General features: G+C 43.5%; 1 protein-coding gene across 2 annotated transcripts in view; it reads left to right on the top strand.

The window, feature by feature from the left end:
• Positions 1-14,537, top strand: part of CORIN (corin, serine peptidase) — a gene marked incomplete at both ends in the record, with an annotated part of 202,761 nt that overhangs the window by 34,597 nt on the left and 153,627 nt on the right. The window contains one exon of one of the 2 annotated variants that reach the window (XM_081088332.1): positions 7,913-8,113. The exons of the other annotated variant lie outside the window; for it this stretch is intronic. Within the exon in view, the coding sequence (XP_080944458.1) occupies positions 7,913-8,113 (201 nt within the window). The remainder of the gene's footprint in view (positions 1-7,912; positions 8,114-14,537) is intronic. 2 annotated transcript variants of the gene reach the window in all.

The following is a 14,537-nucleotide window of genomic DNA, read 5'->3' on the forward strand; positions in this document are numbered from 1 at the left end:
ACTTAAAATCTAAAGCTTTTTGAAATGGTAGCCAAAGAACTTGTACTCAAAATGTGGTCCATGGACTAGCAGCACCAGCACCACTTGGGAGTCTGTGAAATGCAGAATCAAATCTTGGGCCCCACCCACCCCTGCTGAATTGGCATTCTAACAAGACCCACAGGTGATTTCTGCATGTTCATCCAGTCTTAACCTACTGCAATCTGACCTTCCTCTCTTTTTCTCCTTTTCATACTGGCGACTCTGTCCTCACCAAAGCCACCAATGTCTTTTTATCCAATGTGCTGCATTTGAAACCAATGTGAACGGGACTTTAAAATGAAGGTCCTTATGCTTTCTTTCTGTGTTTGTTTACATCAAGTCAGACTGAGCATGCTCACTGTTAGTTGGTGCTAGGAATACTTTCTCCCTTCAGGTGTGACATGCAGATATGGTCTGACTCAGTCTTTACTCCTGCTTTTTTCTTGAAATGCTCTTCTGCTTGGCCTGCAGGTGATCACTTCTGATTTTCCTTTTATCTCTGTTCTTTGTTCTTTCTCCACCGCCTTAAGCTCATCTTTCTGTTCTTTCTCCATTTCCTTAAGCTCATCTTTCTCTACTTATCCATTAAACGTTAAGGTAACTGTCCTAAGGGCTCTTCTCACTTTCCACCCATGCCTCTCTTGGCAATGTCATCCAGGTCCCCGACTTCCTTCATCGTTCATACTATTGAGGCCTACCCTGGTGCCAAGCATCCTGCTGAGTGCTTGAGATGCAGACGTGCATAAAAAACCTTCTGCCTTCAAGGAGACAGATAAGAAAACAGATAGTTCCACTTGTGTGTATATGTGATCTCAGCAGTGTGTCTCTGGAACACAAAGACACGTATTTGTGGGGGAGTCTGGCAAGGCTTTCTGGAGGAAATGTTTGGATTGCTCTCAATTTAGACTTTTCTCCTGGAATGTTTCACAGGCATTTTATACTGAATGCACCTGTAGCAGGGACAATAACAAAAAGTAAGATCCTACAAATTCTATTTTTCATTCTCGATTATCTATTGGGACAGTCAGGGTAGGCTATCCTATACTGTGTAACAAAAATCCTAGTGGCTTAAAACAATGAAGGTTAATTTTACGCTCATGTTACATGTCCTTTGCAAGATGGCGGTGGGGCGGGGGTGAGGGATGTGCTTTGCTCATTGAGGTCAAGGAATATGATGACGAGATCGGGCGCGTTCAGGGTGGTATGGCTGTAGACAGAGGTCAAGGAATAAATTGATGAACAGGCCATCATCTTGAACCTTTGTGGTTATTGTGCCAGAGAGAAAGATAAAGAGCACTGGATGCTCATTCTTTTTTATTTTTTTTTAATATGTTTTATTGATTTTTGACAGAGAGGAAGGGAGAGGGATAGAGAGTTAGAAACATTGATGAGAGAGAAACATCGATCAGCTGCCTCCTGCACACTCCCTATTGGGTATGTGCCTGCAACCAAGGTACATGCCCTTGACCGGATTCGAACCTGGGATCCTTGAGTTCACAGGCCAGCGCTCTATCCACTGAGCCAAACCGGTTAGGGCAAGGCTCATTCTTTTTTTTTTTTTTTTTAAAATATATTTTATTGATTTTTTACAGAGAGGAAGGGAGAGAGAGAGTTAGAAACATCGATGAGAGAGAAACATCGATCAGCTGCCTCCTGCACACTCCCTACTGGGTATGTGCCCACAACCAAGGTACATGCCCTTGACCGGATTCGAACCCGGGATCCTTGAGTTCGCAGGCCAACGCTCTATCCACTGAGCCAAACCGGTTTCGGCTAGGCTCATTCTTTTTTAAAGTAGATTATTATTATTATTGTTGTTGTTATTATTATTATTAGCTATAGTCAGCATGGTGTACATTAGATCCCAAGAACTTATAACTGAAAGTTTGTCTCCTTTGACCAACATCAAAGATGTGAGAGACAAGAGAATGAGGCCAGAGAATGGAACCCAAGCATGTGTCCTAGTACAATGGGAGAGAATTGGCAGTGTCTGATGAGCAGCACTAATGACCACCGCCTCTATCGTATTTGGGGGTACCTTCATTTACCCAGTAATTCAAACCTGAAACCGGAAGGGACCTCTGACTCTTTCCCTTATGTTCTCACAGCTCTGCCTTGGAAAGCTTTCTCCCAATTGTTCCCTTTATTCTCATTGCTTTTGTCTCGGGTGGGGCCTTACTTTTCTCTAACTTGGACTATCGCAGTAGCCTTCTAACTGTCCTCTAGACCAGTGATGGCGAACCTTTTGAGCTCGGCGTGTCAGCATTTTGAAAAACCCTAACTTAACTCTGGTGCCATGTCACATATAGAAATGTTTTGATATTTGCAGCCATAGTAAAACAAAGACTTATATTTTTGATATTTATTTTATATATTTAAATGCCACTTAACAAAGAAAAATCAACCAAAAACATGAGTTCGCGTGTCACCTCTGACACGCGTGTCATAGGTTCGCCATCACTGCTCTAGACTTACTCCTTTTAGGCATCAGCTTGCTGCTAGAGTGTTCATTCTAACATTCCACTCTATTTAAGATCCTTCAATAGTTCTCTGTCACAACAAGATCAATTCTAAACCTGTAACAGGAACTGCCCTTTTACAGCCTGGCTTCCACTCCCCTCCTTTCTCTTGCCAGTCCCCTGTGTGCTAGCCTTGCTTAATTACTTGCTCTTAGGCTTTTGCATATCTTTTCTACTTTGCTCTATCTAGAAAGTTCTCCATTCCCTATGACCATACCTCACCTCCCTCTTCCCAGCAAATGCTTTGCTCAAACTTAGAAAATCTCTAATCATCTTTTAAGATTCACATCGAGCATCATTCTCCCCTAAGAAACCTTTCCTGACTTTCCAAAATGGAGTGATAGCTACTTGCCTATTTTTTGTCACCAGATTGTCCTATGCATATCATTCTCAAAGCATTTGCAGCATGGTTTGTATTTTTAGACGACATGGCCGTCTCCCTCAACTAATCTATAAACATCTTGACGATAAGTACCTCTCTCTAGATTTTGTGTTCTCAGCAGAGAGTAAATACAAAGTTTCTGGCACAGAGAAAATGCAAAGTAAATGTGTTACCACATGGCTAGAGATATAAAGACAGGAATTCACTTCAAACTCATGCAATAGGAAGATAAATTTGTTTACATGCATATGGTGGTTGATTTTTTAAAAAATATATTTTATTGATTTTTTAAAGAGAGGAACGGAGAGGGATAGAGAGTGAGAAACATCGATCAGCTGCCTCCTGCACACCCCCTACTGGGGATGTGCCCACAACCAATGCCCTTGACCTGAATCGAACCTGGGACCCTTCAGTCCCCAGGCCGACGCTCTATCCAGTGAGGCAAACCGGTTAGGGCGAAGATACATATCTTGCCCAAAATGAGAAGTGTCTGTAGGTGTATATGTATGTGTTGTGTCCCAACTCAATTCTTGGGTAAGTTACACAACTCTTGCAAACTTCAGTTTCCTTCTCTCTGAAACTCTATGAAGAAGAGTTAATTATAGAATCTACTAGGGGCCCAATGCACAAATTTGTGTACCTTGAAAGGAACTGTGGGCCGGGAGGCTGCGGTGGGCACAGGGGCAGGTTTTGGCCTATCCTCTGTGCCCCGGCTCGGCCCCTCCTGCCGTGGCGCCTGGGCCCCTGTCTGCCGGCAGCACCGCTCCTGCCGCTGCTGCTCACACCTGCTGATAGTGCAGAGCAACTGGGGCTGGTGCTGCCAGCAGGTGTGAGTGGGGCCAGCACCATCAGTGGGTGCGAGCAGCAGCTGCTGCCCCGATCACCCCTCAGGAGCACAGGAAGGTGGAGAAGCCCTCTGGGGCGATCAGGGCCGGCAGCAGGTGCAAGCGCTGGGCGGGACCACAGCGTGTGGGAGCAAAGAATTTTCAGTAACCACCAGAGGCTTGTCATGATGACAGCAACCAGCGCCCCTCCTTGGTCAGGCACCCCCTCTCACCTGCTCCACCATCCCGCCATGGCCGATGCCCGCCATGTTCCGCACCCTGCCACCTGCTGCGGGTGCCTGCCATGTTTCGTGCTCACCCCCTGGTTGTTTGGTTGTTTCGCTGTTCGGTCTATTTGCATATTAGGGTTTTATATATATAGATTTTGTAGGATTCTTGGGAGGCTGACCTGGGAGATGGCTAAAGTGAGGATACTGAGCAAGGTGCTTGTATTTGTTTCCTGTGGCTGCTATAACAAATGATCACAACCTTGGTAGCTTAAAACAACACAAATTATCCTAGAATCATGGAGGACAGAAGTCCAAAACAGGTCTCACTGGGCTAACTTTAGTGTGTTGGTTGTACTGCATTCCTTCTAGGGGCTCTAGGAGACACTCTGTTCCCTATTTCCCCAGCTTTTCGAGGCTTCCTGCATTCCTTGGCTTGTGGCTCCTTTCTTTCTTCAAAATGAGCAATGGCTCGTTGAATCTTTCTCACACTGTGGCTCTGGCACACACTAGCTCACCTCTCTTCTCTGCTTGTAAGAACCTTGGGCTCACCTGAGTAATCCAGGATAGGTTTTCCACCTCACATTCCTTAATTGACATCTGCAACATCCCTTTTGCCATGTAAGGTATGTAAGGTAACATAGTCACAGGTTCTGAGACTGAGGATGTGGACACCTGGGGCAGCATTATTTTGCCAACAGTGCTCAATCCACTCATTGTAGGTGATCAGTAAAGCTTGGCTATTATTACTGGAATTATAGACGGTTTCTTAAATATTTTTAAATAGAGCTAAAACACTTTTGAGCCATACAGTGTGGCTTTCTATTAATATTTTTGCAGGAAATAGTCACCATTATTTCACTCCAAAAGTGGGTTAAGTGATTCACTTTTGAAAATTTCCTCAGCCATTTTGCTTTGATGGTCGAAGGAAATGGTATTCATTGGTAGCCCTAAGAAAGACAATTTTACTTTCATCGTGTAGTAATAACTAACAGTTATTGAGAACTTACTGTGTGCTGTGAACTATTTCAGGTAGTTATGTATGTATTGACCAGTTTGATTCTAACTACCAGCCCCATAAGGGAGGTACTTTTATTTTCCTTATTTTATGTCAGTTGAGAGTGTGTGCAAAGTTTCAGGACAGTAAGTGCTAGAGACGGGACTTAAATCCAGGTGGTCAGGCTGTAGAGTCTGGAGTTCTAACCACAGCTCTATAAAAGTAGGAATGTGAAAAGGGATGGGCAACACTGGAAGAATGAGCACTCTACTTTGAGCTAGTAACTCAGCATTTTTATAGTTCATCATGTTATAATGAGGGTATTTAGTCTTATTGAGTTCTAATTTTTGTGCTTTTTAAGAAAATGCATAATAGGCAACCAACTGTAAGTTGAGAGTTGGTCAGTTTCTAGAGATGCTTGAAACAAAATTGTCTAGTGAGTTCAGGCTTTTACATACAGATCCCTTAGGCGGCGGCAGCTTCTTCTTCTTCTTCTTCTTCTTCTTCTTCTTCTTCTTCTTCTTCTTCTTCTCCTTCTCCTTCTCCTTCTCCTTCTCCTTCTCTTCCTCCTCCTTCCCTCCCCCTCCTCCTCCTCCTCCTCCTCCTCCTCCTCCTCCCCTCCTCCTCCTCCCCCTCCCCCTCCCCCTCCTCCTTCTCCTTCCTAAGAAAGTCAGTGTTTCAAAGGACACCTGAGAGTAACCAGATATTATTACCAGTCACCAATGTGGTTAGGTAAAAAAGATAAAGGAAAGATTATTAATAAGGCTAGTCATTACAAACAAAATGTTAACAACTGCAGATATTTCACACAGTAAGGATCTCCTTTTAGGTGAATTACTCAGGGACATAACTATGAGGAATTGGCATTATCAACTGGACATCAAGTGTGTTGATAGAGCTGGGTGCTGATCCATCTGGTTAGCATGATAAGTAAATCAACTTTGTAGACATTATGTATTCATTATGGCCACATTGATGAAAACATGTTATGTGAAAAATCTCTTTATACCAAAACAAGAGGAGAAGAGAGCAACTAACAAGTGGATGAAAATAATATTATACCTAATTGAATGAAGATAATTTAGTTTCTTCTTTTTTTGTGGGATTTAGAATTTCACTTTTAAAAAAAATATATTTTTTTAAAAATTTTCTGTATGAATGAAATGCATGTTATGTAGTAATCAAATCTATCACATATTTATTTTGATCCAGAATAAATTCTAAATCATTTTAAAAACAGTTAAAGGAAGTCTTTCATTTCACCTACTGCATTTGATATTTACTCATCATCACACAGACACTTTGGAGGATGTGTTACCTGCACCGCGTGGTTATGATTTAGCTTTTACACTCAATGTTTTATTTAGAATCCTTTGGCAGATGAAGCTGTTGACCTCGGTTAGCCAGAAAACAGCTGCTTTGCTATTTTGATTTGTAGTTAATGTTTACCACGTGTCAAGCACATGTAGAGAAATTTTTTCCATAGACTGATATTAAACATTTTATTTATATTTCTTTTATTTTTAATGGTCCATGAACTGTTTGGAAATGTGAGAACCAATTAGAGCATTCACTGTAAATGTTTTTAGAAAAAAAAATCTCCCTTGGGTATTTCTCTAATGGATCAATATCACATTCATTTATTTTAGTAGCATTCTCAACTACAGTGCTATATTCTGGAAACAGACTGTTATCTATTTTAACTGAGTTAAAAATACATGATCTCTTTCAAATTTTTCAAAAGTTCCTGCCTGAAGTCAAAGCTAGGTGGTCCCCAGTGGTCATGTTTGACTCTTTATTTTGTCAATGAATGAATAGGTTGAGAAAATGTCCAGTTGATAATGTTAGTTTAATGACTATTTCTTATTTCTTGTAATTATTAAAATGAAGATAATTTAGTTTCTTTTTTTTTGTGGGATTTAGAATTTCACTTTTTAAAAAAAATATACTTTATTGATTTTTTTTAACAGGGAGTTAGGGAGAGGGATAGAGAGTTAGAAACATCGATGAGAGAGAAACATCGATCAGCTGCCTCCTGCAAACCCCCTACTAGGGATGTGCCTGCAACCAAGGTACATGCCCTTGACCAGAATCAAACCCGGGACCCTTCAGTCCATAGGCCGACGTTCCATCCACTGAGCCAAACCAGTCAGGGCTAGAATTTCACTTTTTTGATATATTTTTTCTATTGGTAAATATATGAGCCCTATTATTTTTAATTTTCTGTGATGCATAGTTCACTGAAATTTAGTGCAAAATGTGAAGAAACCTAAGGAGAAGGCTAAGGAGGCACTACTGTGCCCTTTGGTGGCAGATGGAGATATGGAGAACACGTGTCCTGGGTGCTGAGTAGCATCAAATAATGGGACAAATTGAGAAAGAGGAGGCAGGAAGGAAATACTGTAAGATTCACAACGTTTTGTTGTTGTTTTAAAATATATTTTTATTCATTTCAGAGAGGAAGGGAGAGAGGAGGAGACGAGAGAGAGAGAGAGAGAGAGAGAGAGAGAGAGAGAGAGAGAGAGAGATATCAATGATGAGAGAGAATTATTGACTGGCTGCCTCCTGCATGCAACGGGGCATGTGCCCGGACCAGGCGTCGAACTGTGTCCTCCTGGTTCACGGGTCGATGCTCAACCACTGAGCCATGCCGGTGGGTGTCACCACGTTTCATTTATTTGTGGCAAGTCTCAGGTGCAATAGAATAGCCCTAAATTCTTTGGGCATCGAAAACCCAGGTAAGGAAGCAATAGTTTCTTCACAGGGTTATGTGTTTTGCAGAAGAGAAACTCTACCGATTAGCTGTGCTAAACATCAGCTTTCCCTTTGTGTTTGCCTGGGTAGAATGTGACTTGGGAAAGTAGCTCTAGAGTTTTCTTCATATGTGCTTAAAAATGAAGCCTTCTAGTAATGTTTTAAGAATATATATTTTTGTCTTTCAGGAACATTACAAAAAGCCTACTTGAAATCAAATGAGAGTGAACCTATAGCTACTGATGGTGAAGTTCAAGTGCCTGATGTTCTTCTTACAAATACAATTTTCCCTGAGAGCACTGTGACATCTTCTACACATCCCAGCCAACACATTCCTGCCTGGACCACGGATGCTCCTCTCCCAGGGGACCAAGGTCACAGGAACACAAGTAAGTCTGAAGGTGCTGAATGCATGTGCTCTTTAATGTCTGTGGAACCCACAGGTGGATTTTTAAGTGTGGCAACAGATGCTCATAAATCACAATCACTTCCTGACCATACAGGCAAAGCTCCACTCATTTCCCCGGCAAGCCTAGCAGAGCGCGCTGTTCAGCTCAGCCGTCCCGATAGGACATAAGTGAGCCATGAAGATGCACTGTGGGATTCAACATTTCTGAGGCATGAAAATGTGTTTGCCCCAATATAATGGCACTGATTTTTTTTTGGGGGGGGGGGTTCACCTCTAAAAGTTTGCGCTTCTATTTTGAAGTTACTTTTTTTGAGATGCTTAAATGATGTTACTTATTTTGTTATCGGTGCCTTGTAGAAGGGACCCCCGTTCTGCACTAGAACACCAAGTGATTTAACAGGAGCTACCCGCCCTCTCATTTGCCTTTGACATGTAAAGGGGTTCTTATTTCCTCGCTCACTCTCCTCCCTCTTTTATTGACTGTGCAATGTACTGGACGTGCTGGTGTCTGACAGGTCACCACACCATGAGGAACATGGCATGTGTGGAACTTCTGTTAGAGGGCAACTGGAGAGATTTGTCAGTTATTCCAGTAAAAGAGCTGGGAGAGAGAGAAGACGGAAAGTGTGCAGATCGCGTCAGTGAGACGGTGGCAGACAATAGGTGACTACTCCTCAATACCCCTCAGTTTTTTTGGTCAAGTTACTAAGCTTCCAGTGTGGAAGGGAGTGGATGTGTGTGGAAAGTGCCCTAGAGCTTCGGCTCTGCTCCAGTCAGCGTCGATGGGACAGTCAGCACCGTCTCTGTCAGGACTTGCTCTGCGGTTGTCTTGATTCTTATTTTCTTCCTCCTAAAACAAAGTTATGTGACTGAGAGCGATAGCAGGCCTACTAGCCACCATTATCTTCTTGCTTGTTCCTCCCTCTTTCATGAAAACCCACCACGGGCCATCGCAGCTGAGGGCCCGGACAGAGTGTTTATTTTCATTCTGAGCCCGGAGGGGAAGGATGGAGCTGACGCTTGGCTATCACAGTCCATGTTTGCCAGGGTCTGAGGAAAAGCAGGATTATTCCATTTCTCCACAGAGGCAGACTGTTCGGACTCCATTGTTTCACACGGCACCGATAGGCATTAGCTGTTCCTTAGACTCGGTGTTCACCAGTGATTCATACAGGTTTGTGTTCATTACCTGACAGTGATACTGCAAACCCGAATTATGCCAAGTCAAATCTATGTTCCTCCTGAGTTTAATTTTGAGGTTTTTTTAAAAAAATATTTTGGTCATGCCTTTAGCACTTCATTATTCTCAAGGACAGTATTTTTCCATCAGAAGTGCAAAAGTCATTTAAGCAAAATCTCAGCCCAGTTAATGTGGTTGCAATTACAGCCATTGTTATTTTCTTTCGCTAAGTGGATTTGTCTCGATTTTGAAAGCTCCATTATTTGTTGAGATTCCAGTTGAGGTGACAGACACGTACCCTAAAGAGTAAAGAAACATATGGCACTGGTTGCTCAGTTTGGAAGTTTGATGGGAGTCTGTTTGACTCATTCTTTTCTTCCTGTGGCTGGAAGATTGCTTGAGAACATGAATGTAAGTTGACATGTAAAGGAAATCCAGGTAAAATGAGAATGATTAAATGCAGAAAGGCTGAAACCTTTGAATATATGTCATTCTAGGTGGTTAATGTCTTGATTGTTTGAATTGAGCTTTACTGTTAGACTGCATGACCCTCAATAGACTGTCTATATTAACTAACATAGTTTATTGCAAGAGATTTGATAGTTTTTCATACATTCCAGCAGTATTGCTACCCTGCTAGTCTAGAGTTTTTGGTAGTTTTTGGGACATGTGTGAGTATTTTCTCTGTAGTTCTTATAATTAACTGATGAGGTACACAGGACAGGCAATATGTACCAGTTTTCAAGATATAAAATTAAGGATTAGGGAAATTAAGTTGACGTGTCTGGTATCACTTGTGTAGTAATCAATCGGTAGACATGGAATTAGGATTCAGATCCTAGGACTCCTAGACCAGTGCTCTTTCAAGTATTGCATGTTTCCTCAGTCAATATTATTGCTTTTTTTGCAGTGGCAGGAGCATTACTGAGCACATTTTAAAAAAAATGTATGTATTTTTATTGATTTCAGAGAGGAAGAGAGAGGGAGAGAGAGAGACAGAAACATCAATGATGAGAATCGGCTGCCTCCTGCACAACCCACACTGGGGATCAAACACACAACCCAGGCATGTGCCCGGACAGGGAGTCAAACCATGATTTCCTGGTTCATAGGTCGATGCTCAACCACTGAGCCATGCCATCTGGGCACTGAGCAAATTTTAAGCTCCAAGCAAGTAGAAGAGTAGTCTGTTTTGTTTATTGCTGCCTATCCCATGATCAGCAAAAAATAATTGTTGAATGAATAAACTGCTGTCATTTCAAAATTGTAGTATCTGATTTACCACTTTTTGTTAGTAATGCCTAATCACACTTCTGCACTTGGCATTTATTTAACCAATTCTGTTTAAAGCATCATTTAATGCCTTGTGTCTGTATTAACACCTAGCAGAGAATTTGCCTTATTTCTGTTTTCAATCATTCTCTAATGAAAATGTCATTTTAAATTCCAGGCATATGTAAAAGCTATTTAAGTCCATTTCAGTCCAAAAATACAGTAGCCAGACATCCTGTCCTTCCCAGATATTTTGGGTAGAAAACCAAGGGAGAACTCCTGGCAAAAGGTATCAGGAAATAGCCTTTTCTTAAGACATTTCCTTGGGGGTGGGGTGGGGGGTGATGGGGGCGGGGGTGCTTAATATCATGCCAAAGCATAGAATATTGCAGTTTGTAAAGTTTTAACCACGATTTCCCTAATCCCCCCACTTTACACTGTGCAGCAAAGCTGGGCTTTGTGAATGTGAAATAGGCGTATGTGACATCTGCTACTTCTGGAGTTTCATCAGTTGCATTTGGAAAACCAGTTGTAATATGGAAAGGGAAAAAGGCCCATAGGTAGCTTTCATGCTACATTTCAGCAAGGGATTTCCCTAGGTTGCATTCTGTATGTGGGTTTTTATTTTCACGTGATTCCTTATGTATTTTATAAATATTTAAACATAAATTGAATTTTAAGGAAAGAGAAAAGCTCTTTGGCCAACCTAGAGCTTTGGGGTTAAAAATAATATGGCACACAGTAGAATAACTAGAAACTGATCAGGAACTAAAGTGACAAGAGTGGGTTAAGGCACTGAAAGGTTAAAGTGTTCTGTTTTAATCGCCAGCTCCTAGATCTCTTATATCGGATGAAAATACATTATACCCCTCACTTATTTAAAGAATGCTTTTTGAAATAAAGTCAGCATACCATAAAGTTCACCCTTTTAATATATACAATTAAGTATTTAAAAAATATATTCACAGAGCTGTACAACCATGACTGCTCTCTAGATAGAGATATTTTAGGACATATTTATCACTGCAGAAAGAAATGCCATATTCATTACTCCTTCCTTTCCCTTTGCCCTGCTTGGGTCCAAAACTAATCTACTTTTTGTCTCTATGGGTTTGCCATTCTGAACATTTCATGTAAAGGGCATCACATCAGCAAGGCGTGGCTTTTGTGACTGGCCTCTCCTATCTTTCTTGGTTATGTGCACAGCCTTGCACATGCTCCTGGCCTTCGAAGATCCCAAGGCATGTGTCAGAGCTTTTCAAAGGCCCCTATGGACACCTCATTCCTGTTTTTCCTTTCAAAGCTTTTGTCAGCCTCTTATTTCCCACCAGGATTCTTGCCTTGGGAAGTTGTGATGTTAAACAATTGCCACAGATTGTGTTTGATGAGTGCCCTCAGGATAGAGCTGTTTGCATAGAGAGAGCTCCCAGTCAGGTCAAATAAAGACCAGCCCTAAGAATGAATCCTTTCCAGGGTGCTTCCAGATAGGTTGAATGGTGAGGATTCTCTGGGGATGACTTTTGGGGAGGTTCAAATCCATTCTACCCTCTCCATGGCCTCCTAAGTTGCCAGTTTTCATAGTTACTCTGTTTGCAAGGCCATCATAGAACTGAGGAGAAGGTAAAGGCAATAGGGCAATTTAAAATGCTACAAAGCTCATAGTTCTTACTGTGATCTTTCTTGAATAGTGAAAAATGCAAGCCTTTGGTTAAATCCCAAAGTTCTAAAAGATTTGATTTTAACATTTTTTTCCCCCCAGTATTTTTACTGCTTTTATGGAGGAACATATTTTGGAGGATTTTACCCGCCAGCTTTTTAAATTTCCTATACCATTAGGAGTTGATTTTTTTTCTTTTTATATTGCATAAATATGATTATATTATACTAGTGGCCTGATGCATGAAATTTGTGCACAGGGTGGGGGGTGGGGGGTGGGAGGGGTGTTCCTCAGCCCAGCCTGCACCCTCTCCAATCTGGGGCATCCTCTCCAATCTGGGACCCCTCAGGGGATGTCTGACTGGGATCGGGCCTAAACTGGCAGTCAAACATCCCTCTTGCAATCCGGGACTGCTGGCTCCTAACTGCTCACCTGCCTGCCTGCCTGATCACCCCTAACCACTCCGCCTGCCGGCCTTCTCGCCCCCAACTGCCGCCCCTTGCCTTCAACTGCCTCCCCACTCCCCCCCCCTCCCCCCCGCTTGCCTGCCCACCCTGCCAGGGCTCTGTGATCAATGCTGTGCAGAGGGATCCCAGGCTGGGGCTCTGGGATCAATGGCAGAGCAGAGGCAGGAGTTTCCCACCTGGCCTGCCCTCCACCATTAATCCCTGCCCACAGGGAGGTCCTTTCCACCTGGCCTGTGCTCTGCGATCAGTCACCACCCACAGGGAGGCCCTGCCTGCCCTGCCCACCCAGACAGAGCTGGGGCTCTGGGATCAATGGCAGAGCAGAGGCAGGCGTTTCCCACCAGGCCTGGGCTCACCATTGATCCCCGCCCACACGGAGGCCCTGCCCACCACCCTGCTGGGGCTCTGGGATCAATGGCAGAGCAGAGGCAGGCGTTTCCCACCCGGCCTGCGCTCTGCCATTAATCCCTGGAAGGTCGTCCGGAAGGTCTCCTGGTCTAATTAGCATATTACCCTTTTATTAGTATAGATATTAATTTTAAATGGAAATCTTTTCCCCCCTTTTTGTATAAATCACTTTACTCTTTCTCCTCCCTTTGCATCATATTACCCTATCTGCGTGCACAGTTAACCCATGTTGACAACCTAGTGTTTATGATTTTATAGTTTCCTCCATGTTTATGAAATGTGGGGTTCAGGGAGCGGATCTCCCCCTTGCAGGCTCTTGCCTCATGAAGTTTAAAGAATAAAATTCGCGTACTAAAAGGACTTGTTAGTAAAAGTGTGGGAATTTATTGGAAGCAAATACAAACTCCCATGTAGGGAGGGGTTCCCCAGTGGATAACCAACTAAGCCCTTATTTCTAAGGTTTATAAAGGCTGTAGTTCTTTGTCTCTTCATGCTCCCTTCTAATTGGACCCCTTCCCCACTTTATGACCCGGTGCTTTTCTAATTGGTCACTCTTTTGCAGAGTATCAGCTTCAACATCCAAAACCCACGGTGGTACCCCTCTTTTTCTCTCCCCCTTATCTTGCAACATTCCTCTAACTCCTGTGAAAATATGTTTTCCTCTTTCCAGCATCTGTCCACATTTCTCTATCCTCTGTGAAAGTGTTTCCTTCTTCCCGATACTTTGTGACTTTTCTTTATCCTCTGTGAATGTATGCCTTTGGGCAGCTCTAAACCCTCACCTATGCATTCCTCCCCATGGACCCTCTTTATTCCTAAGACCTGCCTATTTTATTCTTAGAATTCCTTCCACTTATCCATATACCGTATATAAAAAGCCAGGGGCCATCACAACCAAAACAACCAAATGGACGACCAAACAGGCCATGTGGGGCGACCAGGCTGGCAGGGGGGTTAGTGAGGGACAACCAAACGACTGAACAGCAGGCTGCATGGGGCAACCTGGCCAGCAGTGGAGGCAGTGAGGGGTGACCAGGCTGACGGGGGGGGGGGGGGGCAGTTGGGGGTGACCAGGCCGGCAGGAGGGGGCAGTTAGGGACAACCAGGCCAGTGGGTGGGGGGAAATTGGGGGCAGTTGGGGGCAATCAGGCCAGCAGGCAGAGGCAGTTAAGGGTGATAAGGCCAGAAGAGGGGGAAGTTAGGGGCGACCAGGCTGACAGGGGGGCCAGCGAGAGGCTATTAGGCAGGCAGGCAGGTGAGCGGTTAGGAGCCAGCGGTCCAGGATTGTGAGAGGGATGTCTGACTACCGGTTTAGGCCCGATCCCCAATCAGGCCTAAACCGGCAGTTGGACATCCCCCGAGGGGTCCCAGATTGGAGAGGGTGCAGGCTGGGCTGAGGGGACCTGCCCCCCTTCCCCCC

The sequence above is a fragment of the Myotis nattereri genome, assembly GCF_964212035.1.
Source record: "Myotis nattereri genome assembly, chromosome: 1".
NCBI classification, from domain to species: Eukaryota; Metazoa; Chordata; class Mammalia; order Chiroptera; family Vespertilionidae; genus Myotis; species Myotis nattereri.